At 44.6% G+C, this 23424-nt stretch overlaps 2 protein-coding genes across 2 annotated transcripts in view; both read right to left on the bottom strand.

Annotated features, from left to right (window-relative positions):
- LOC111973987 (ADAMTS-like protein 2) overlaps window positions 1–96 on the bottom strand; it is an 8858-nt gene extending 8762 nt beyond the window's left edge. The window contains exon 1 of the mRNA XM_024001472.2: window positions 34–96. Coding sequence (XP_023857240.2) covers window positions 34–96 — 63 coding nt within the window. The remainder of the gene's footprint in view (window positions 1–33) is intronic.
- A 3090-nt stretch (window positions 97–3186) lies between these two features.
- LOC111973986 (ADAMTS-like protein 2) lies at window positions 3187–5912 on the bottom strand. Its single transcript, XM_024001470.2, has 5 exons — window positions 5805–5912; window positions 5540–5620; window positions 4917–5093; window positions 4279–4606; window positions 3187–3545 (listed from the first exon to the last, which is right to left on the bottom strand). The coding sequence occupies exons 3-5, from the start codon at window positions 5058–5060 to the stop codon at window positions 3187–3189; spliced, it is 831 nt and encodes a 276-aa protein (XP_023857238.2). The 5' UTR covers window positions 5061–5093; window positions 5540–5620; window positions 5805–5912.
- Between the last annotated feature and the right edge of the window lie 17512 nt (window positions 5913–23424).

Here is a 23424-nt window from a genome sequence, read left to right as displayed (position 1 = left end):
CCAGGCTGGCTTCTGGCCCCATCCATCCCTTACTTCTTTTTTCTTTTTGAGACATCCAAAGAATCGCATGGAGAGGAGACAGCCAAAGAAGCACATGGAGAGGAGACAGCCAAAGAATCACATAGAGACGAGACAGCCAAAGAAATCTCATGGAGAGGAGACAGCCAAAGAATCACATGGAGAGGAGAACAGCCAAAGAATCACATGGAGAGGAGACAGCAAAGACACAGGAGAGGAGACAGCAAAGAATCTCATGGAGAGGAGACAGCCAAAGAATCACATGGAGAGGAGACAGCCAAAGAATCACATGGAGAGGAGACAGCCAAATAATCACATAGAGGAGACCCCAAAGAATCACATGGAGAGGAGACAGCCAAAGAATCTCATGGAGAGGAGACAGCCAAAGAATCACATGGAGAGGAGACAGCCAAAGAATCACATGGAGAGGAGACAGCCAAAGAATCACATGGAGAGGAGACAGCCAAAGAATCACATAGAGGAGACCGCCAAAGAATCACATGGAGAGGAGACAGCCAAAGAATCTCATGGAGAGGAGACACCAAAGAATCACATGGAGAGGAGACAGCCAAAGAATCACATGGAGAGGAGACAGCCAAAGCGCAGGGCTGGCTGGGGTAGCATTCCCATCATATTTATAATTCATGTTGGCTTCCCTGCACTGTGTCCAAACACCGCTTTGCCAGTTCTCCTGCCAGAGCCCCATAAACACATTCACATGACACACCCTGTCTTCCCCTGCCCTGGGAGAAGAACGGATTGGAGGAGAGGAGGAGGAGGAGGAGAAGGAGGGGGACAGATGAGAGGAAAAGGAGGAAGGGAAGGAGGAGGAGGAGGAGGAGAAAAAATGGGATACTGCCACTTAAAAGCAAATAATTCAAGGTATTTGCGGCAAAGTGAAAAATATGACTGGGAAGAAACATACTGTCAGACTGTAGTCACCTCTAGGGATAAATGTGCAGGAATTAGTCACAGTTGCACTGAGATACGCCGGTTAAGAATGATTCAAAGTTCCTGTGTATTTTCAAATAAACATCTCTGCTCTGGCTATAAAAAAACCCGCCAGTGATATGACAAGAATGTTCATGTCACTTTTATGTGAATTAATGAAAACAGAATGTCGCTGGCTGTTATGATTTGGAGGGTGAGGTGAATCAGCCGGTGTGGTTGTGTGTGTGTGTGTGTGTGTGTGTGTGTGTGTGTGTGTGTGTGTGTGTGTGTGTGTGTTGTGTGTGTGTGGTGTGTGTGTGTTGTGTGTGTGTTGTGTGTTGTGTGTGTTGTGTGTGTGTGGAGAGAGAGAGAGAGCTGGGGTTCAGTGGGTTTACTGTGAAGGCCTGGTCATGTCTTGTTTGACATGGGGAAACATTGTGAAACCTTATTGTCATGTTGTGTTTGACAGGACTAATCAGAGGTTCCTGCAGAAGAACTTGAAGCTGAGCCCTGCAGACATGTACCGCTGGAAACTGTCTTCTCAGGAACCCTGCTCCTCCACCTGCTCTATAGGTACACACACACACACACACACACACACAGTATGTATTTTAGTTATGAAATTGTAAGTTGTAATTTCTGCTGCAGGAGTGTCAAAGTCTTTGCCATGTGTGTTCGCTACGACGGCGCTGAGGTGAATGACATGCACTGTGACACTATGACCCGACCTGAGCCTGTTCATGACTTCTGCATTGGGGGAGTGTCAGCCCAGGTATGCACCAGAAAAAAACACCTGAGAAGTACTTAAAGGACTGTTTACCAGTCGGACGATTCTTGAAGTTGATTGCAAAATTCTTTTGAGAACAATGTTTGCCTCTTGGCCATTACCATTTTATTATATTCAATTTCATTTACTTCAGAAGATATCTAATTGTCCTGAACTCTGCTCTATTGCATCCCTCCCCCTCAGGTGGGAGGCGAGCAGCTGGAGTGAGTGTTCTCGTACCTGTGGTGAGGGCTTCCAGTTCCGTCTGGTGCGCTGCTGGAAGATGCTGTCCCCCGGGCTGGACAGCTCTGTGTACAGTGACCTCTGCACCCTGGCAGAGCGGAGAGGCCCCTGGAGCGCCGCGCCTGTAAGAGCCAACCTGTGGCCCCAATGGGAGGTGCCGAGTGGACTGAGGTGGGTGGAGCTATACTTTGGAGTGGATGGTGGGACAGGTGTGGGGGGGGGTGTGTGTGTGTGTGTGTGTGTGTGTGTGTGTGTGTGTGTGTGTGTGTGTGTGTGTGTGTGTGTTCTTTGGCTGTCTCCTCTCCATGTGATTCTTTGGCTGTCTCCTCTCCATGTGATTCTTTGGCTGTCTCCTCTCCATGAGATTCTTTGGCTGTCTCGTCTCTATGTGATTCTTTGGCTGTCTCCTCTCCATGTGCTTCTTTGGCTGTCTCCTCTCCATGCGATTCTTTGGATGTCTCAAAAAGAAAAAAGAAGTAAGGGATGGATGGGGCCAGAAGCCAGCCTGGAGCACATTCCATTCCCCCAGCCAGCCCAGCCAGCAGCATGGGCCCTTTTCCTGACAAGAATATCCAGCCCTTTTACATGCCCCTCTGCTCCGGGCCTTGAAATGACTCACTCCAGTAAGGCCGGGACGATACCAATATCGCGATACGCGTCAGTATCGTGGTAAGGAAACAAAACACGAAGCGAATTTAACTTCTTTAGGAAAACAGCCTTAATGTTGGAAACAAACATCATTATGTTGTCATCCACAGTCACATGTAAATATTTTCCAAGCTATATTTTACAAAGCAGGCTTTTAAAGGACCAAAGAGTTAGGTCTGCTTCGTGTTTTCCTTTTTTCCATGGAAAACATATTGCGATACTGGTATCGTCACAGCTCTTCACTTCAATCCTTACTTAGAGAGAGAAGGACTCCCCACTGGGCACAGACGTCAATTCAACATCTATTCCACGTTGGTTCAACGTAATTTCATTGAATTGACATGGATCAACGTTGATTCAACCAGTGTGTGCCCAGTGGGTCTGTAGTGTTCACTCTAACCGCTCAGTAGCAGCATCACTAAGTGAAGAGTATTAGAGGTGGAAGAGGAAGACCATAGGGGTTGTGGATGGGCTTCTGAAGTGGTATTGTTTGGATGGGTTCCTATACCAGATAGCAAGCTGACGTTGGGCCAACATTGCCTCTTTACTTCTGCTCAACATTGTGTGGATCCCTCCTTACTCTACCTGGTTCTGTTGGTGCGATTGTTGCTCCTCATCCCCGTCAGCAGCGTCCTGTTGGGGAACAGCAGGTCTCCAGTATCATTCCTCCGCGGGCCCAGACTGAACTCCCCCAGAGAGCTGTTGAGGGGGAACAGGCCTCCCTGCTCCACACTGCTATAGTCCACCTCCAACGAGAACACTCCCTCTCCCTTCGTCAGGAGCTGATTGGTTGAGATGTTAGTGAGCAGCTCATCTGGACCAATCTGCTCGCCCAGCAAGACTCTCCAGATGAGGTTCTCTGAGTCTGGCCCCTCCTCTAAAGGCCTGCTGGCTGCCGGGGCAGGGACTGCTACACTACCTGTGTGACTGCTGTTGCCGTCTGTTGGGATAACAAGAGGGGCGTGGAAAGATAGAGAAATTATTAAAGTGGGAGAAAGCCTTATACTAAGTCGCACCAGAGGTGTTTCCTGGTCAGGTGGTCAGGAAAAACTCCTGGTGCTTCTTTAATAAAAGAGGAGTTTTATGTGCAGTTTGTGCACTACAACAAAACAGCACACAAAGCCTTTCAACATATTCCTTAAGGCAGTAGAGGGCCTCGGTCTCACCCAATGGCCAAACTCCCTGCATAGCTGACCCACAGTCTAAGTGGAAGGGCTGTCTGAGAGCTTGGTACAGGCAGGTCGGCCTGCACTCATTACCACTCATGTTTGTGATGCAGCCATTTAAAAAAAGGAGAAAATGCCAGAGCTCTCTGAATTTTTCATCTCCCCCAGCTCCTCTTTGTATATATTCCTGTGAATAATGCAGGACTCCAAAGGGCCAGCAGCGAGGACTCTCTTTTTTTTTTTAAACAACATTTTATCTCATCTGATATCTGAGTGGTGAACTGATTTATATGGTGATACATACAGTAGTTCAGGGGGAGAACTGCACAGTCTGCACGTCGAGAACTACTCTCTCTCCCTCCCTCTATCCCTCTATCCCTCTCTCCCACCCTCCATCCCTCCCAGTTACCTGCGTTAATCACTTGTGCATTGGGGTAATGTATAATTAGGATTATTTGTGTTATGGTTATAGTATTGGTTTTTTGGTTTCTAGTATGCTGGTGTTACCTGTGTATTGTGGTGGGGTTGGGCTGTCCTGGTGACAGTCGATGGCTCCTGTCTCCTCATACACCTCGTTGGTCTCCTGGCCTTTCTGGCCCTCGGCCCCTGCCGCCTTGGCCCCCTGTTTCAGCACCTGGTTCCTCTGGGTCTCAGGGGCCACCTTGTCATACGTGCTCCCGTTGGGGGCCACCATACTGCCCATCTCCACGGAAACCCCTGGGGCGGTGCTGTCGGGGCCAGTGTAGACGGGAGGTTGAGGGACGGGGGACAGGGACTCTCTCAGGACGGTGTACTCGTACGTRATGTAAGGGATACGACCATTCTGGTTCCACACCTATGAGCAGACAAAATAGCACCAGAGAGCTCACCCATTGCCTCCTGCTCTCTCCTACCAAACTCAGTCAATTGCACATATAAAGGAAGCAATTCCCTTACGTTGATGACTTTTTGCAAATCCAATCAGTTTTCCACGTTGATTAAACGTCATCACATATTATTTTTTTGTTGAAATTACGTGGGATTTTGTACCCTGCACCTACAAGTTACTGGATACGTGTACACTACTTCTAAATTAGAGATTACCCAGAGGCCCTGGCTGCTCGGCGAGGGGAGGGAGCAGAGCAGACCTCAGCAGGATACAGTACCAGAACATTGATGGCCTGGTTGAGGGGCCCTTTGGCTACGATGTACTCGATTCCCGTCTCATACACATCCATGGGCCGCCGGGTCCTTGAAGACGGTAGCCGCCGCATGGAAGTTCTGGGGGCTGTCCACCTTGTAGTTTCCATTGAAAAAGAAGTTCCCCGCCTGATCAGTCACAGCTGTGTGGGAGATAGGATAGAACATAGTCTCATGGAGGGGATGGAGGACCATTGGAGGAGGACCGGTTGGTTGACTCTATGGAAAGGTCATATCTTTGATATTCACTGTAAACTGGAATTTCTACTCCCCATACATGACCATAAATGAATACTATAAAGTCAATTCAAGAGATCACGAAGGAAATTAAAGTATATAGATGATCTGATTAATTTCAGTTGATTAATGTATTTCCTTTACCAACTTCCCACTATCAAGATTAATCGTTATCCCATTGCGGGGGAGAAAATACCCTTTGTATTTGCTGAAAATCTTGAATAAAATGTTTTACACCTTCTTCTTGTCATTAAATTATATGGATCCTAATGACATCACACCGTACCAACAGGAGACATTAGAAATGTTTGTATAGATGGCATAGGGAGCAGGATAAAAAGGAAGTACCCACCCAAAACATCAGCTGACTTCTTCCTCTCAATGATCTGGATGTCCCAGGAGCCCTCAGGGATTGTTGTGATAAAGGAGTAACCTTGGAGACAGGAAACAGGAAACATTATGATGACTCCATTTTACCTGCAACTAAATAGCCTGGACATCAGAGGAATCGGCTTAAGAATCACATAGACCTTGTTGTCAGACTCAGCTCTGAACTGTCTGTAGTTATCTTTCAGTGACATATTTGGGGGGCTTGTCACACTCGTACACACTCGTACCCAAACTGGTGGCCCCGCGGCGGAAGTTTCCATTGATCCTGCTGCAGCTGCTGCCATCCCCCTGACACACTCCACACGTATCCAGTGTATTGGGCGAGAAGAGCACTCCATCACACCCGATTGGCTGCAGAAATTATGTTAACACAAACAAGATCATTATCTTCTTGAATCATTTCAGCACATGCAAAGCCAGTTGAAGAAGTATTGATACACTTTTATCATGTGACCAGGAAAATAAGCCTTTCGGCCATTCTCACAGAATATGCAAAGCCATTTCCTCGGCAGATGAAGAAACAAGCGTTCCCTAACCTCACATCTGCCGTCCACACAGACCCCTCTGTAGTTGCTGTACTTGCAGGATGTTCCGTCTCGAGCAGGAACCATCAGCTGTCTCTGGCCGTCGGCTGTGGTGCAGTGCAGGTCACATGGGTTACTGGAGATATGGACATAGTCATCTGTGGATGGATGGATGGACACAAAGGTCAGCGTTCACAGTGTAATAACGAGCCTCGAGGACAGGCCACACAGGAGGGAATGACACAGAGCTGAGTGGGTTTAATATGGTTGTTTTACCCGGATACAGGGGTTTCCAGTGGTAGTTCCTGCCATTGTAGACCTGTGAGTTGAACGACCAGCACTGCTCTTCCCTGAAGCTTCTCCCAGAGGAAAGGCAGTCCTGCACAAGACAGAAAATATACACACACTTTTCTGTCTGTTCCATGTGTTTTTTATTTTATAATGGTTTTACAATATGTAATAAAAGGGTGCGACAGGGTCTGGCAACTCTGGAACAAAAGCCTGTTCACCCTGTTGCTCTTCAGGACCAGTGTTAATGGCCACAGCACTAAACCTTAAAGGGCAATCCGCTGTTGAAACAATAACAAAGGGGTTCCCCTCCACTGTTTCAGTAAAAAGCTGAGGGATGGGGCTGTAAAAATGTAACCACTCAAATTCATAGACTATATTCATAGATTATAGTTTTAATCATGTGTTGAGGCTATAGGCTGTCAGTGTTTGTTTACATTTACTTTGTTTACAAACATTGGAGTTAAACAATGTTATATTTGGGGTTCTGATTGGTACGACAGTTGAACTAAGCTCCTGAAGCATTTCTAAGTGGTCACGCCCTGATCTGTTTCACCTGTCCCTGTGATTGTCTCCACCCCCTCCAGGTGTCGCTTATTTTCCCCAGTATATTTATCCCTGTGTTTCCTGTCTCTCTGCGCCAGTTCGTCTTGTATGTTTAGTCAAGTCAACCAGTGTGGTTTTCACCATACTCCTTTTCTATTCTCTCTTGCTAGTCGTCCCGGTTTTGACCACTGCCTGACTCTGGACTACTTTCCTGCCTGCCTGATCATCCTGCCTGCCCTGACCTTGAATCTGCCTGCACTTCGGTACCTATTGGACTCTGAGCTGGCTTTGACCATTTGCCTGTACATGACCATTCTCTTGCTCTTCCTTTTTGGATTAATAAACATTGTAAGACTCCAACCATCTGCCTCCTGTGTCTGCATCTGGGTCTCGCCTTGTGCCCTGATAATAAGTTATATTCTTCAAAAATCAGTGGGTACATATCACTATTTTATAAGTCCAGAAATGTATGTAATACCTGCAGATTACCCCTTTTAAGCTAATTATATCTCAATTGATAAGAAAAAGAGCTGTATTAACCTCTGCATCATGTACTTCGGGTTGTGGGGTAATGTGTCAACATGCATTTTGCTAACGACAGGAAAAGGGATGGCAGTACTAGATGGATGCTAACCTTGGTGTTACAGAGGAGGTATTTTTTCTTAGTGCCAGTGCAGGTCATGTTGTCTCTACCAGCGGCTGCTTTCTTTCTTTGGATAGAAAATACATACATTTAATACATGTGCTAAATGAATAACTTTATGGAGTATAATAGAATAGAAAATAACAGCTTAGAATATAATTGAATAGAATAACAATAGAACAGAACAGTATAGGATATTTCTTTCAGTGGACTGACCTCTGTTTGAGACAGTGCCTCTCCTGGGACATGACCCCACCTCCACAGGTGCGCGTGCAGGCGGTCCACTTGGCCCACTCCCCCCACCAGTATGTGGTGGACTCCAGCTCATCCTCCAGACTGTTGGAGGCTGCCCCTTCCTCCTAGACACAACACAGCACCCTTAGAGAACAACAGCAGAACAGGGCCCTGTACACACAGTGTGACTAATTATAAGCATGTCTAGCCACTCTGACAATCTGAGTGAAGTGGAGACAAATGATATCTACTGTTGTGCTCTCCTTGTAAAAGGAGTGAGAGAAAACAGCTGTGGGTTTTTGTGAGAGAACTAATGTAAGAAGGACCAGTCAGAAGATGAGAGGGACAGAAAGACGGAGCAAGAGTGCGTGAGTGAACAACTGGCAAATAGAGAAAAACAGAGAAAGAAAGGTGTGTGTGTATAAGCGATGGGCCATCATATGCATAGACAAAGTAAGAGAGAGGTGGAGAGCGTACCCTGGTTGAGAGGTTCCCTACAGACAAAGCCAGGGTGAGGAACCGCAGTAGCACCAGGCTAGACTCCCCACATTGTTCCCACGACCAGATCCACATCCTGACAAGAGAAAATATACAGATGGGACAGAAGAATAAGAGCTGAAGACTCACACCCATAAACGTTAACTACAGATGTAAGATCTTAATTTGATCACCCTGTTGCAGGAGAACATTTAACATGCATGTGAGGTTTAAAAAGGCTTCTAAAGTTATAAGACACATAATAATAACACATATAATTTCCTTATTTTCCTGCTGTATAAGACTGGCTCAAATTAAGATCCTACATCAGGTACTGACAAACAGAGCGGGAAAACACTTTGATTTCGAAAGACATCCTCAATAAACACTTTGTATATCTGATACAGTCGACTCTTAACAAGGGCACAATCATATCAAATCGTTATTTGTCACATGCGCCGAATACAATGGGTGTAGACCTTACCGTGAAATGCTTTCTTACAAGCCCTTAACCAACAATGCAGTTTTAAGAAAATAGAGTTAAGAAAATATTTACTAAATAAACTCAAGTAAAAAATATATATTTTAAAAGTAACACAATAAAATAACAATAATGAGACTATATACAGGGGGTACCGGTACAGAGTCAATGTGCGGGGGCACAGGTTAGTCAGTGTAATTTGTAAATGTAGGTAGGGGTAAAGTGACTATGCATCAATAATAAACAGCGAGTAGCAGCAGTGTAAAAACAAAGGTGTGTGTCAATGTAAATAGTCTGGGTAGCCATTTGATTAATTGTTCAGCGGTTTTATGGCTTGGGGGTAGACGCTGCTAAGAAGCCTTTTGGACCTAGACATGGCGCTCCGGTACCGCTTGCCGTGTGGTAGCAGAGAGAACAGTCTATGACTTGGGTGACTGGAGTCTTTGACACCTCGTAGTATATAGGTCCTGGATAGCAGGAAGCTTGCCACCGTGATGTACTGATGCACTATAAGATAAGAGCAAACTCTGTTCACAGAAGTTCACCAGTCCCAGTTCAAACACAACATTTTTACTTACTCCAGATATCCGTATGCTGCGGTATAAAACACGCTTTTATAACAGTCCTTAGCTATCACATATATCAGGGGTCGACTATCCATGCAAATGTGTTAAACAGACCAAATTAGAGCACTTACAGGTGTTTCAGAGGAAACATATTCATGCCAGACCCATGTAGGCTTCAACGTAAATGTCTTGAAACATTTTAGTGCACTGGCAATCACTGTATACTTGGATAAACCCTTGAGATAGGCAGGTGGTGACACAGGCAGGCTGTTGAGTGAGCACAGGTGTTGGAGACTTGGACCATGAAAGCAGCATGTAAAAGTTAAACAAGTCTCAGTACTGGATTGACTAAGGTACGTTTCCTGACTCAAGGCCTAGGCTTCCACGCAGGTAGGCCTTTGTTTCCTCCACCTGAGTGTGAATGCACCGTCTGGCCCAGGTGCTTACTCTAAGGTAACACAAACACACACATTCAAACACACACTCACATACATTCATGCAAGCACACACACACCAGTGACATAAACATCCAGTCACGCTCCGATTCTAGGAAAGGCCCCCTTGCACATCCCCCTGTCCCGTCTCTCCTCCTCATCAGCCCCACAGCTCCACATAGGTAGGCTTCTTAAAATAAGCAAACATACCGTCTAGCCCTGTTTGCAGTCTGGCTTTTTCTGGCACTATATATTGGTGACAGGTGTCTTAAACTACCCACTGGAACACCTGGAGTTCATTATCCTCCCAGACACAGCTGGAGTACGTCCAGCTGCCAAACACACACTCACTCTCTCTCTCCCCACACAGACAACGCAGTCTCTCACAGACCCCTCAGTCTGTCGCCCGCGAGTCAGGCCTTCCTCCTCACAAGGCGTCCCAGGGCCACAGAGAAGAGTAAACACAGCCCTGTGTGTCTCCCCATAGCCACACCCCCAGCATCCCCCTCCCCTCTGTCCCCCTGGGGCCCACTGCTCAGGGGAGGAGGGGTGTTTTTCCTTCATTGGCAGCAGACAGACAGCGGACAGTCCCTGGAGAGGCTGTGGGGAGCTGGGGCTGCTCCGACCAGGGCTGTCTGGTCTGGATGGAAGGCCCAGGCAGACTCATCCTTTCTGGAGGAGCTGTTTAACCAGACTGGGGTTCCTTCCTCCTTCCTCCTACCTCCTTTCTTAGCAAGTCTTCTCACGTTCATATGTGAAGTGGAAAAGGTATGTTGCTCCAACTCAATTGTCCGCTGCTCTCCACGAGTCCTCAACCTCGCTCTGCTTACACCAAGTGCAGAGAGAAGAGCGCAGGCAGACAGACACATAGAGGCTGAGAGAAGTTAAGAAGAGGTCACTCACGTTTTGGAGTGGAGAGAGAGTGCATGTGGTCTGTCTTTGCGGAATGAGTGACACTTTAGACATGGTTTCTAATAACCACCACGTTGGGGACTCCGCCATCTTTGTGCCAGAGTGCCTTCAAGTAGTTTGTTCCACGCCTCATTCTGTGTGCATTGTTTTTCCTCAGTGACCATAACCATAATTGATGTGTTCTTTGTGAGTAAATGTCTAGCTACTAAATCCTTCTCCTTCACACTGAGGCACTTTCAAACAGCTGAGCCTACCATCCTCAGAGCAGCTGGTGGGGATTTCTCCTTTATCAGGTAAACTTTGTGTCACTAGCTAGCTTAAGATGAATGCACTTACTGTAAGTTGCTCTGGACAAGAGCGTCTGCTAAATGACTAACATTTTTAAATGTAAGAAAGTGCAGAATTCTGCAATCTCTACAATCACCACTCTTAACGCCAAGCAATTGACTTAATTTCACTATTGTTTAAGAAATAATAATTACAGAATGTACACTGACTATCTTAGACTGGTGCTTTTCACAATATTGATCCACAATCATTGAGTAATAATTTGTGTAGATTTCTACTCAAGATCCTAATTCTGCTGCAGTTGATGAGAACTAGATTTGATCATCTTCACACGTTTAACAGAATACCTATGACATCATCAAAACGAATGCATTTAGTATGCTATAACACATTATATATTTTATTGTTCAAATCACTTTTTCATTGTGCAGTTTCAGAACTTGAATTAGCATGAAAAAGATCCTCCCCCTCATCAGTCTCTCCCACAGCAGTAGAGAGCTCTCCATCAGCACACACACATTCACAACCACACACACATTCACAACCACACAGACACAAACACACACACACATTTGTTTTGGCCAGGAACAGGAGACAAGTCTCATTGGCTCGAATACCACATCACAAAACATACTTCACGGTAGACACACACACACACAGAATCACTTATGAACACACACACACACACATTATATACACACACACACACACTTTTACACACAGACAGGCTGGAGGAGTGTAAATATTTACCCACTTACCTAGCTGCAGTCCAGGGGCCGCTGAGTTGTGTGATGCCAGGTCAGAGTGGGTGGTGTGGTGGTGGTGCTGCTGTGGAGATGTGTGTGCAGAGGGAGAGAGAGGGAGAGAGGTAAGGTGTGTGCCTTGCATCCCTCTTCCCCTCCCTCCCTTCCTCCCTCACCCCCTCTCCTCCCCTACACCCCCTTCTCCTCCCAGCAGCAGGAGGAGCCCAGCAGCAGGCTCCCGAACGGTGCCAAGCACTGGGGTCTGCCTCTCTTGCCTCTGATGCTGCTGTTCTACCCCTCTCCTCCCCTACACCCCCTTCTCCTCCCAGCAGCAGGAGGAGCCCAGCAGCAGGCTCCCGAACGGTGCCAAGCACTGGGGTCTGCCTCTCTTGCCTCTGATGCTGCTGTATGTGGTGGGGACTCTGTCCTATTTACAGGCCAGCGCAAGCCTGGCAGCTCAACTCTCTCTCTGCTCTCGCCCTCTACTCCACTTCGCTCCACTCCACTCGCAGGTCAGACAGAGGAGGATGTTGCTGTTTCCAACAGTGGGAAACCCCCCTAGCCCCTACCCCCTCCCCTAAACCCCCAACCTCCTCTCCCATCACCCCTTCCCCTCATCTTCTCAGTCCCCTGAACATCCTTTCTCCCATTTCCTCTTCAGGTGCTGATATCTTGCCCTGTGTGCTTGTTTCCATGTGGAGAGAACACACCAGGAAGTAGCTCATGATGAGTTTCAGAGCAGGACCCTACCTATCACTGAGGTGGATCCAGAATATCTAAGGCCCTATACATAAACAAACATTTAAATTAGAAAGCATTATGCATATCAAAGTTACAGATACGAAGAGAGTGAACGAAAAAGAGAAAGACGATGGAGAAAGTATTAGAGGTTGAGTATCCTAGAATGTCTTGAGCAGCACGAGAGAGAGAGAGAGAGAGAGAGAGAGAGAGAGAGAGAGAGAGAGAGAGAGAGAGAGAGAGAGAGAGAGAAGAGAGAGAGAGAGAGAGAGAAGAGAGAGAGAGAGAGAGAGAGAGAGAGAGAGAGAGAGAGAGAGAGAGAGAGAGAGAGAGAGAGAGAGAGAGAGAGAGAGAAGAGAGAGAGAGAAACAAAAGGCGAAATGAGATAGATTGGCTCTCAGAATATCTCAAGCAGCGAGAGAGAGATGAGAGACTGAGACTGGAGGACCACCCATGCCTGCCCACAACGTCTGCCACCCTTTCCTGTTTCAGCATGACAATGCCCATGCACAAAGCAACGTTCATACAGAAATGGTTTGTTGAGATCGGTCAGGGCTCTGGCCTGCATCGAACACCTTTGGGATGAAATGGAAAGCCGACTGCGAGCCAGGCCTAATTACCCAACATCAGTGCCTGACCTCACTAATTCTAATTCTAATTCTCTCCTCTCTCTCTCTCTCTCTCTCTCCTCTCTCTCTCTCTCTCCTCTCTCTCTCTCTCTCTCTCTCTCGTCGGAGTGCATGCTGGGAGTGAGTCGTCAAGCAGGAGTGATTGTGAGAGCGAATGTAATTTCTTTTCACTCTATTGGGTTTTGGTATGTATATATATATATATTGATTAGTTTAGTTATTTTAAGGGTATCTTGTTTAATTATCACTAAGCACGTATAAGGGTGGTGGGATCGTTGAGGTTGGTTTTTCGCGAGGGCACGACCAGCGGGTGGGGCTGGTTGCAATGGCCACTCGCGGGAGTGAGGAGTTTGAAAAACTTAGTCGGAGGCATAGAGTAAAGATTCCTGCTGCGGCCGGGTGTTCAGTGGAAGAATGTAGCTTGGCTGTGGGTGCTATCATTGGGTATGATAGCATCAAATCAGCCTCAAGGATGAATAGCGCTGTAGTGATATTCTTAGATTCCATTGAAAAGGTGAATAAAATAGTTGAGAGGGGTGTTGTGTTGCGGGAGACACAGACGCCGGTATTTCCGCTTATGAATCCGGCGAAAAAAGTGATACTTTCTRACGTGCCACCATTTGWTAGAGATGAAGTGTTGGAGCGRGAGTTATCTCGCCATGGTCAAATCGTATCTACAATAAAGAAGGTTCTTTTTGGATGCAAATCTCCGTTGTTGAAACATGTCGTGTCTCATAGGAGACAAGTGCATATGATTTWAAAAAAGGACGGAGATGAACTGAATTTAGCGTTCAGTTTTAAGATTGATGGATTTGATTATGTATTCTACGCTTCTACTGAATCAATKAAATGCTTTGGCTGTGGAAAAGAGGGGCATTTGGTGCGTAGTTGTCACGAGAATGAGCGCGCTGAGCCAGGTAGTAACTCTAGTGCTGGTGCAACTAACGCACCACYGCGAAGGGATGAACATGCTAAGGGTGCAGGGGAAGGGAGAAGGTGGGCAGATGTGGTTGGAAAAGTAGGAGAGGAAGGCATTGTGGATACGGGGGCAATTGTGGTAGATCAGAACAAAGAGGGAGGGGAAACAGTCGGTGAGATTGCGACTGCCGTCGCTGAGGTGGTGCTGGAAAATGAAATTGGAGGTCAAGAGGAGATTGAAATAACGGAAAAGGAAGCAGATGTTTTCAAAATACCGAGGAGTAAAAGGAAGAATTTAAGGGGTGGTGAAGGGTCTAATTCTAAGAGAAAGGTAGAGATTGATAAATCAGTTGAAGATGAACAAGTTGTAGAGATGGTGGAGTTTTCTTCTGGGGAGGATAGCGAGAGTGAGTCATCTGACGCGTCACAACAATATAGCGAGATAAATGGGGTGGAAGGGAGGTATGGGATTGAGAAGATACGTCAATTTCTGAAGTTGACAAAAGGGAAGAAATATATGCAGGATTACAATGTAACTGATTTTTTCCCTGAAAGTGAATTGTTTATTGAATCAGCAAAGTTTCTGATGTCAAAAATTACAGGGGGAGGTTTAAAAAGCCCTGAAATTGCTAGACTCAAGAAAGTGGTCACGAGAGTGATAAGTGATGTAAATTCTAAAGAAAATGAAAGAGTTCAGTTGCAGTTTTAACTCTGTAAAGAGATGTGGTGGCTGTATCTTCCTCTGTATAATTTTTTCATCCATGAGCAGTTTTAAGATTTCTTCTTTAAACGTAAATGGGGCAAGAGATGGTAAAAAAAGAGCTATGGTGTCTAAGTTAATTAGGGGAAAGGGAAGTGACATACATTTTCTACAAGAAACGCATAGTAATTTGGAAAATGAAGTTATGTGGCAAAAGGAGTGGGGGGGGACAGTGGTGTGTAGTCATAAAAACTCAAAAAGTGGGGGTGTGGCTATCTTGTTCTCAAAAGGGTTTTTGCCTTTGTCTTATGAGGTTGAAGAGGTAGTTGAGGGGAGGTTATTAAAAGTTAGAGCAAGGTATGAAAACATCGCTATGTGTCTGATAAATGTATATGCCCCAGTGGTGACAGTTGAGAGGGTATGTTTTTTAGAGACATTATCAAATACCATTGAGAAATGTAACAAAGAAGATTATTTATTTATTGCTGGGGATTTTAACTGCACGGTCAGCGATTTAGATAGAAATCACCAAGAACCTCATATAGCCTCAAGGACTTTTTTAAAACGCCTCATTGTAACACATGAACTGTGTGATATTTGGCGGAGTCAACATGGAGGAACAAGGCAGTACACCTGGGCGCATGTGAGAGAGAACATCATCTCTATGGCCAGGTTAGATAGGTTTTATTCTTTTGAGCATCAATCTCAGGTCTGTAAATCAAGTGTGATAACCCCAGTGGGATTTTCTGATCATTGTTGAATAACAGAGGTGGTGTTCATTAACGATGTAAAACCCAAAAGCGCATACTGGCATTTTAATATAACTTTATTGAGTGATGCTCACTTCAGGAAATGTTTCAGTTTTTTCTGGGAGAGGTGGAGGTCTCAAAAGACCAGTTTTGTATCCCTTCAACAGTGGTGGGATATAGGGAAAATTCAGATTCAACAATTCTGTAATCAATACACGAGGAATGTCACCAAGGATATCACCAGATCAATGAAAGCCCTAGAGTTTGAAATAGTGGAACTCATGACGTTGGTTGAGACCACAGGAGATCGAGGCCATACTCAGGCCCTCAAGAGGAGAAAAGCTGCATTGRCAGACCTGCTGGGTATCAGAGCACAGGGGGCATTGGTGAGAAGTAAGTTTCAGGGAATATCTGAAATGGATGCCTCATCCAAATTTTTCTTTGGTTTAGAGAAAAAGAATGGACAAAGAAAAATGATTCATTGTCTCAAATCAGCTGTTGGACAAGAGCTCACTAGCCCTAGTGAAATTAGAAAGAGGGCAGTAGAGTTCTATGCTGARCTCTACAAGTGTGAGTACAAAGAGGATAAAACAGTGACACAGCAGTTCTTTGATGGGCTCCCAAAGGTGGCTGCAGAAGCTCAGGTTGAGCTTGAGCAACCATTGTCTTTGCAGGATTTATACACTGCATTAAAAGGCATGGAAAATGGAAGGGCACTAGGCATTGATGGGCTTCCCGTTGACTTTTTTAAGTCTTTTTGGGTTATGTTGGGAGAGGATTGGCTAGCAGTAGTTAATGATAGTTTAACCGGAGGGTTACTACCAATAAGCTGCAGAAGGGCTGTCCTCACCCTATTGCCCAAAAAGGGTGACCCTAGGGAGGTGAAGAACTGGAGGCCGGTGGCTTTATTGTGCACTGATTATAAGATATTGTCAAAGGCTTTGTCCAACAGRCTGAGGGAGGTGATGGGGCAAATCATACATACGGACCAGTCCTACTGTGTTCCTGGCAGGCAGATAGGGGATAACATTTCTCTGATTCGTGATTTTTTGGACGTCTCTARGGCTATTGGGTTGGATGCTGGTCTAATTTCAATTGATCAGGAAAAGGCATTTGACCGAGTTGAACATTTTTCTGAGTAGGAAACATAAGATAGAAACGGGATATGGGCAGGATGTAAGATGTGTTTTTAAAGGATTAGTGAAAGCAAGAATAAAAGTAGATTTTGAGTTCTTCTCAGCTGTAAAAGATCTCATAGTGTTTGAGGAGAAGTGGGCATACGAAGGAGCGCTTTGTTATGTAGAGGAGGGGAAATTATTTTTTGCTGATGAAATAAGTTGAATGTATATGTTATGTATTTATTTTTTTGTTTAGGAATTACATTTGTTATTTCATTTCTGAAAAGGCAGTGTGTCATTATTTATGTTAACACTTGAGTATAAAATAAAGGTTTTATAAAATCTCTCTCTCTCTCTCTCTCTCTCTCTCTCTCTCTCTCTCCTCTCCTCTCTCTCTCTCCCTCCCCCCCCCCCCCCCCCCCACGGTCTGGAGACAGTATGGTTAGTACACACAGACAAGAGGAAACATTATAGAGTTTTTTTTCCCCTCCACAGATGTTGGAAAATAAATATATACTGTTTCAGTCAATGACGCTCTTTCAGTGAGAGAGAGAATCTAGAATAAAAAGGTGTATTCCCAAACTGAGATATAAACAATACTGGCATTTTTGGGGTTTTATTTACATTCATTTCAGTCATCATTTATATGTCTGAAATCTGAATTATAACACATTTTATCTGAATTGTTAAGCTCTATTTATTTCTAAGGTGTGTTTAACAGTTTATTTTAAACTGCCTCACTTCTCTTAAAATTATGTAAGCTATTGAGGTACTTCATAAATTCATTTTAGTCCATTTCAATGGTTATAGTTTTATCTTTTTAAATTCTCACCTACTTCCTCTGAGCTCAGAAGCACAGTGACAGCTCCTCTTCAGCAGGAGAGGAGAGGAGCTGTCATAACATTCTCTGATGTCCTCTTGGCTCACAGCCCAAGTTTATTCAAGCTGGTACTGCTCTTAAACAGACACATTCATGCTCACAGACAGACAGCCAGACAGATTGGCAGACCTACACATCATCAAGCACATAGACACACACAAAATATAACTACATACCTACATACCAACACACACACACACACAAAGTATGCATGTGCCCTGGATATATTCTCTACATGGGAGTTTAACAGATAACTATTCTATACTCATACAGTATGTACACTGAGTGTACAAAACATTAGGAACACCTGCTATTTCCATGAGATAGACTGACCAGGTGAATCCAGGTCAAAGCTATGATACCTTATTGATGTAACCTGTTAAATCCACTTCAATCCGTGTAGATGAAGGGGAGGAGACAGGTTAAAGAAGGATTTTTAAGCCTTGAGACAATTGAGACATGGATTGTGTGTGTGCCTTTCAGAGGTTGAATGGTCAAGACAAAATATTTAAGTGCCTTTGAACGGGGTATTGTAGTAGGTGCCAGGCCCACCGGTTTGAGTGTATCAAGAACTGCAACGCTGCTGGGTTTTTCACACTCAGCAGTTTCCTGTGTGTATCAAGAATGGTCCACCACCCAAAGGACATCCAGCCAACTTGACAAAACTGTGGAAAGCATTGGAGTCAACATGGGCCATCATCCCTGTGGAACGCTTTCGACACCTTGTAGAGTCCATGCCCCAACATATTGAGGCTGTTCTGAGGGCAAAAGGGGGTTCAACTCAATGTTTTGTGTACTCAATGTATCTCCAAGTCACTTTCCAAATATACTTTGGATATATTCCCACAGCTTTAAAACTTTTTTTTTTGTATTATGCGTTCACAGAGTTGACTAAACATTTTCTTTATTATTTGTAAAAGAACTGGAGGGCAGAAGGCAGAACTATTTATGAGCTAATCAAAAGGAAGCCCAGTGGTTTCTCAGATGCTTACAGGAAGTCCCTGGCAGCCACATTCCCACACTACTGTCCATGACTATGTTTAGACAGGGACAGAGCAGGGGTATGGGCCTGTTGAGGTGAAAGTAAGCATGATACACTTTCATTTTGTTTGCTTTCCCCCTCCTCTCACATTGCACTCTCAACAGGCTCAATCCATGACCTTTAACCTCAGAATTCTGGGGTCAGCCCCTTTCCAGGGGCCATTACAAATTTGAAAGGCTGTACAATGGGCTGGTATGGGGAGAACAGAGACCAGAGACCAGTGGCACTGAACGCCCACTGGGGTCCCCAAGCTAAGCCTGAGTGGCGTTCTGGTCGTGTGCCGAGTGCTAATGTTACCTCCCCTCCTGGAATCTGAGGCATGAGGGTGTGTTCCCAACTACACAGCAGCCCTTTGTGTTCTCTCATCAGCCCCACAGGGCAAGTGCAACCGTTGAGGAGAGATGAGGACCACCACCAGCTAGTTCTAAGGGTGTACCCTTTTCCTGCAATCAAATGACCAACTTGCCCTCGAGTGGCCTCATGGGGGGAGTGTGTTTAATATTTGTCATAATTTCATAATTAATAAACATTATTTTGAAAAACAGCCCAAAATCTGGTGTTTCTATGTCAAACGTTTTGGTTATATTTCAGTGTTCTGTGATATATTTAAAGTGTAATATTCAGATGTAAACTCAAAATTGAATACGTTTAAACTCTATATCTGACATGGTACAGGTGTCTTATTTTTTTAAGCCCATAACCATGTGTGTGAGGTGTATACTTTTGTTTGAAAGTAGATTTGTGTAAGACTACCAAGAAACACTCTGTGACCCTGATTTAGCACCCTGCCGTAATTAAAGGACTCACCCTCTCTACCATTCTCTCTATTAACTCAGTTAGATCCATGCACTATTTATATTCACTACTTCACAACTGCCTCTGGAAAAACATTGAGCCATACAATACATACTAAGAAAAAGTTATGATTATCATTTTAATACTGAGGAAAATGCATTGTACAGTCATATGTGTCATTTATTAGGGGCACATATGTTTACAACTTGAAGTGTGGGTCTACCTTTATGTTGCGTTTCTATCACTGCTAACCTACCAGAGACAGTATTTGTTGATGGCACTGTGTCCTGTCAGAATTGAAATGGACAGAAATTAAGTTACCGTGTAATACAATGGTACTTAAAATGTATGGGATCTGTTTAATCCTAGATTTACCATGACCTACCTAGATTTACCATGACCTACCTAGATTTACCATGACCTACCTAGATTTACCATGACCTTACTTAATGATTTACCATGACTACCTAGATTTACCATGACCTACCTAGATTTACCATGACCTACCTAGATTTACCATGACCTACCTAGATATTACCATGACCTACCTAGATTTACCATGACCTACCTAGAATGACCATACATAAGCTAGATGTACCATGACCTACCGTATTTACCATGACCCCTACCTAGATGTACCATGACCTACCTAGATTTACCATGACGCACCTAGATTTACCATGACGCACCTAGATTTACCATGACACACCTAGATTTACCCAGACGCCTAGATTTACCATGACCTACCTAGATTTACCATGACCTACCTAGATTTACCATGATGCACCTAGATTTACCATGACCTACCATGATTTACCATAACCTACCTAGATTTACCATGACACACCTAGATTTACCATGACATACCTAGATTTACCATGCATGTGACAGGCCAGGCCTCTCCATCATATGTATTATTAAGTGTCCTGGAGGATTTCATCGTGTACGGAACAGCCATCTCTATCTCGGTCACACTGACAGGTGAATGTAAACAGCATTGTATCGTGACACTGTAATGGCCCATCCTCAGGGTGCGTTGTTAAGTGGCATAAAACTATGTTCAGAGGGCAAGTGAGCTCTGCATGCAGTATCACTGAACAATTGTTTGGAAGAATGTGCTGTGTCTGTCTCTCATTCTCACTCTCACACACACACACACACACACACACACACACACACACACACACACACACACACACACACCATTGCATTGATTATCTCTTCAACTGAACCTGTTATTCTAAACTGATCCTGTGTACTGTATCATATATCAGTTACAGAAAATGAAAGCGATAAAGGACCTCTACCAGAGACGTGTATACACCAAACTGGTGGGACCAGGATGCTGCTTCGGTGCTCCGGCTCTGATGCTCCGCTTCTACTTTCAGGTATCATCACAACGCAATCTCCCTCCCCTTTCCATTCACAATGAAGGCAATAGTAAATGTCAAACCTAGTTGAGATGTGTTCGGCTTGCACAAGTTTGAACACATTGACATCAAAACGTTTTTTATTTTTTATTTTAAATTAGTTTTACACGAGTGGGAATATGCCTATGTCCACAGTTTCTACCACCTGTCTATGGCTGTGTCCTTCGTGTTGCTGCTACCCAAGATGAACCGCTATGCAGGGACAGACAACCCTGCCAAGCTCAGCTGCTACACCCTTTTTACCTCAACAATGCACATGGTTTCAGTGCTGGAAACATATTGCAGGAAGCACAGAACAAGTTAATTTCAGCTTGTTCAATGAGTAGTTGAATTGTGCATATACTGCACTTAGATCAGTTCTCTCCAACCTCCTGGAGAGCTACAGTCCAGTTGGTTTTCACTCCAACCCTGATCTAAATAAGATTACATTTTATTAGTCACATACACATGGTTAGCAGATGTTATTGTGAGTGTAGCGAAATGCTTGTGTTTCTAGTTTCAACAGTGCAGCAATATCTAACATCTAATCTAACAATTCCACAACAACTCCCTAATACACACACATCTAATCTAGTACAACTGGGGTTTGAGTGAAAACCTACAGGAGTGTAGCTCTCCAGGAACAGGGTTGGAGAGCCCTGACTTAGATAATAATTCACAGTGACTTCAATGGTGCTTGTACCGGAGCTGCCATGTCTACAGTTGAACAAACATACTTGCTAAATTGCTAGTCAGATATAATGTGCTGTAAACTCCAATAGACACCTTTGTTTCTAAACTCAGCACTGAAAAATATTACTTGTCTCTTATTGACTTCTCTCAGTGTTTCACAAACTTGGTCCCAGGGACCCCAAGAGGTGCACGTTTCGGTTTTTGCTCTAGCACTACACAGCAGATTCAAATAACACATCATTAAGCTTTGATTATTCGAATCAGCTGTGCAGTGCTAGGGCAAAAACAAAATGTTCACCCCTAGGGGTCACCAGGACCGAGTTTGGGAAACAATGCTCTAACTTTTCTCACTCTGTCATTTACTATCAGCCACCCTTTCCTGCTTCTATGAAGGAGAAGGACAAGAAGACCCCGTCTCTAACCATTTGGACCATTCCCACTGAACGGCCTTGGACACGGGCCTGCAGCTCACCAACTCTCTCTCTGTACAACGCACCTAGTACACCTGTTAAGAAAGGACTGGACTTCAGCAGCACTAAAACTGTTCACAAAGGACGGGATCTCAGCATGCTCAAAGAACAGAATGGCTGGAAGTGACCCCACAAGACAGATAAACTTTTATAAGTAAATTGGTCTTGGTGATGTCCAGAGAGAGAGCAAATAGAGAAAGATGTCATACAATTAAGGGTTACAGGGAAAACAGACATCATCTGCAAAGGTCAAGCCCTGTACTGTGCCCTCAAGGACCTGAAGAGTATGGCTGTCTCTTCCCCCTGTACAGAAAACAGGCGATCAGCCCTCTACTTCAAAACACGGGGAGACTGACAGGGAGGGGGTTCCTGAGGCAAGCCAGTAAAACTGACTGGAAAATTTGTGAGTAGCACAAACCGGCAGACATTTTATCTCTCCAAGATGAATAAATTGTCTTTCAAACATTTCTCAGAAGGACCTAATGTCTGCTCCTCTCTCTGAGAATGGAAATATGCAGTTAAATTTGGTTATGAAAATTACAAGATTGTGAAAGCACATTTTACTCGCTTTAATATATCCCCTAGGTGCCAAACATGTCATCTGGTGCATCAGACTTTTGAGTGTAGCGGAATCCGGTCCAGACACTAGGCTGTAAACCAACTGCAACGCTTTAGAATGTTTAGAATGTTTTTGAGGCGGCAGGTATTTATTCCAGTAAAGTGAGTGACCAACTTTCACTTTATTTCCTTACTTTGTAGCCTCACTCTCTTTAACCATGATGAACTATACTTTATATAATGCTTATTGTAATGGGAAGGTTTGTATTTAACTGTGTATCACGTATGTAAATATTTTTTGTAAGAAATATTTGAAAATAAAATGTTGATGCTTCATTTGATCTGATTCTGCATCCTTGAGCAAAGACACCTCATGTGACTGGAAAATAACTACCTGTATTTGAGTAATTTTGTATCACCATTGATGCACACCATGACTGGCAAATAAATGAAGCGGCACTAATCCACTTAAAGCCCTACAAATCATAAAACGGCAAGACTCGTACATTTCCCTTTCAGGACGACATAATGGCGTGCATTAGCTGCACGTCACCTGCTCCCAACACTACCCAAAGAGTTCAAACGTGTTCTGAATGTCTTAGACAAAACAGTTTCCAGCCAAATGTGAATGAAACTTCTCCGGTTCACCATGAATTCTTTGACAGGGTGCCAAGCCACCAGCTCCTATGCCCAGAGAGAGGTGTTTTTGTCTGGGGTAAAACCTGACGGCAACTGGGATCTCCTGGACGCATTTCCCATTCCTGACAGGACAGTAACCTGAAACTTTTATTACGCGGGTGTGAAACACTTTTCAGCTCCTTTACGACCACCGTCTGTCCCAGACCACTTTGTTCAGTGGCTGCAGCCCACACACACTGTCTGAGGGAGCTGAACCAGGCACCAAGCACCATCCCCACTGAGACACCACATTTTAAGGCGGCGGCTCGACCACGCTCTCCAAATGGAGCGACTGAAAGTCAACACATCTGAGGATTGACATCAGTCTGGGCAT

The sequence above is a fragment of the Salvelinus sp. IW2-2015 genome, linkage group LG15 (assembly GCF_002910315.2).
Source record: "Salvelinus sp. IW2-2015 linkage group LG15, ASM291031v2, whole genome shotgun sequence".
NCBI classification, from domain to species: domain Eukaryota; kingdom Metazoa; phylum Chordata; class Actinopteri; order Salmoniformes; family Salmonidae; genus Salvelinus; species Salvelinus sp. IW2-2015.
Note: the sequence above shows the minus strand (reverse complement) of the source record. Positions and strands in the feature narration are given on the sequence as shown.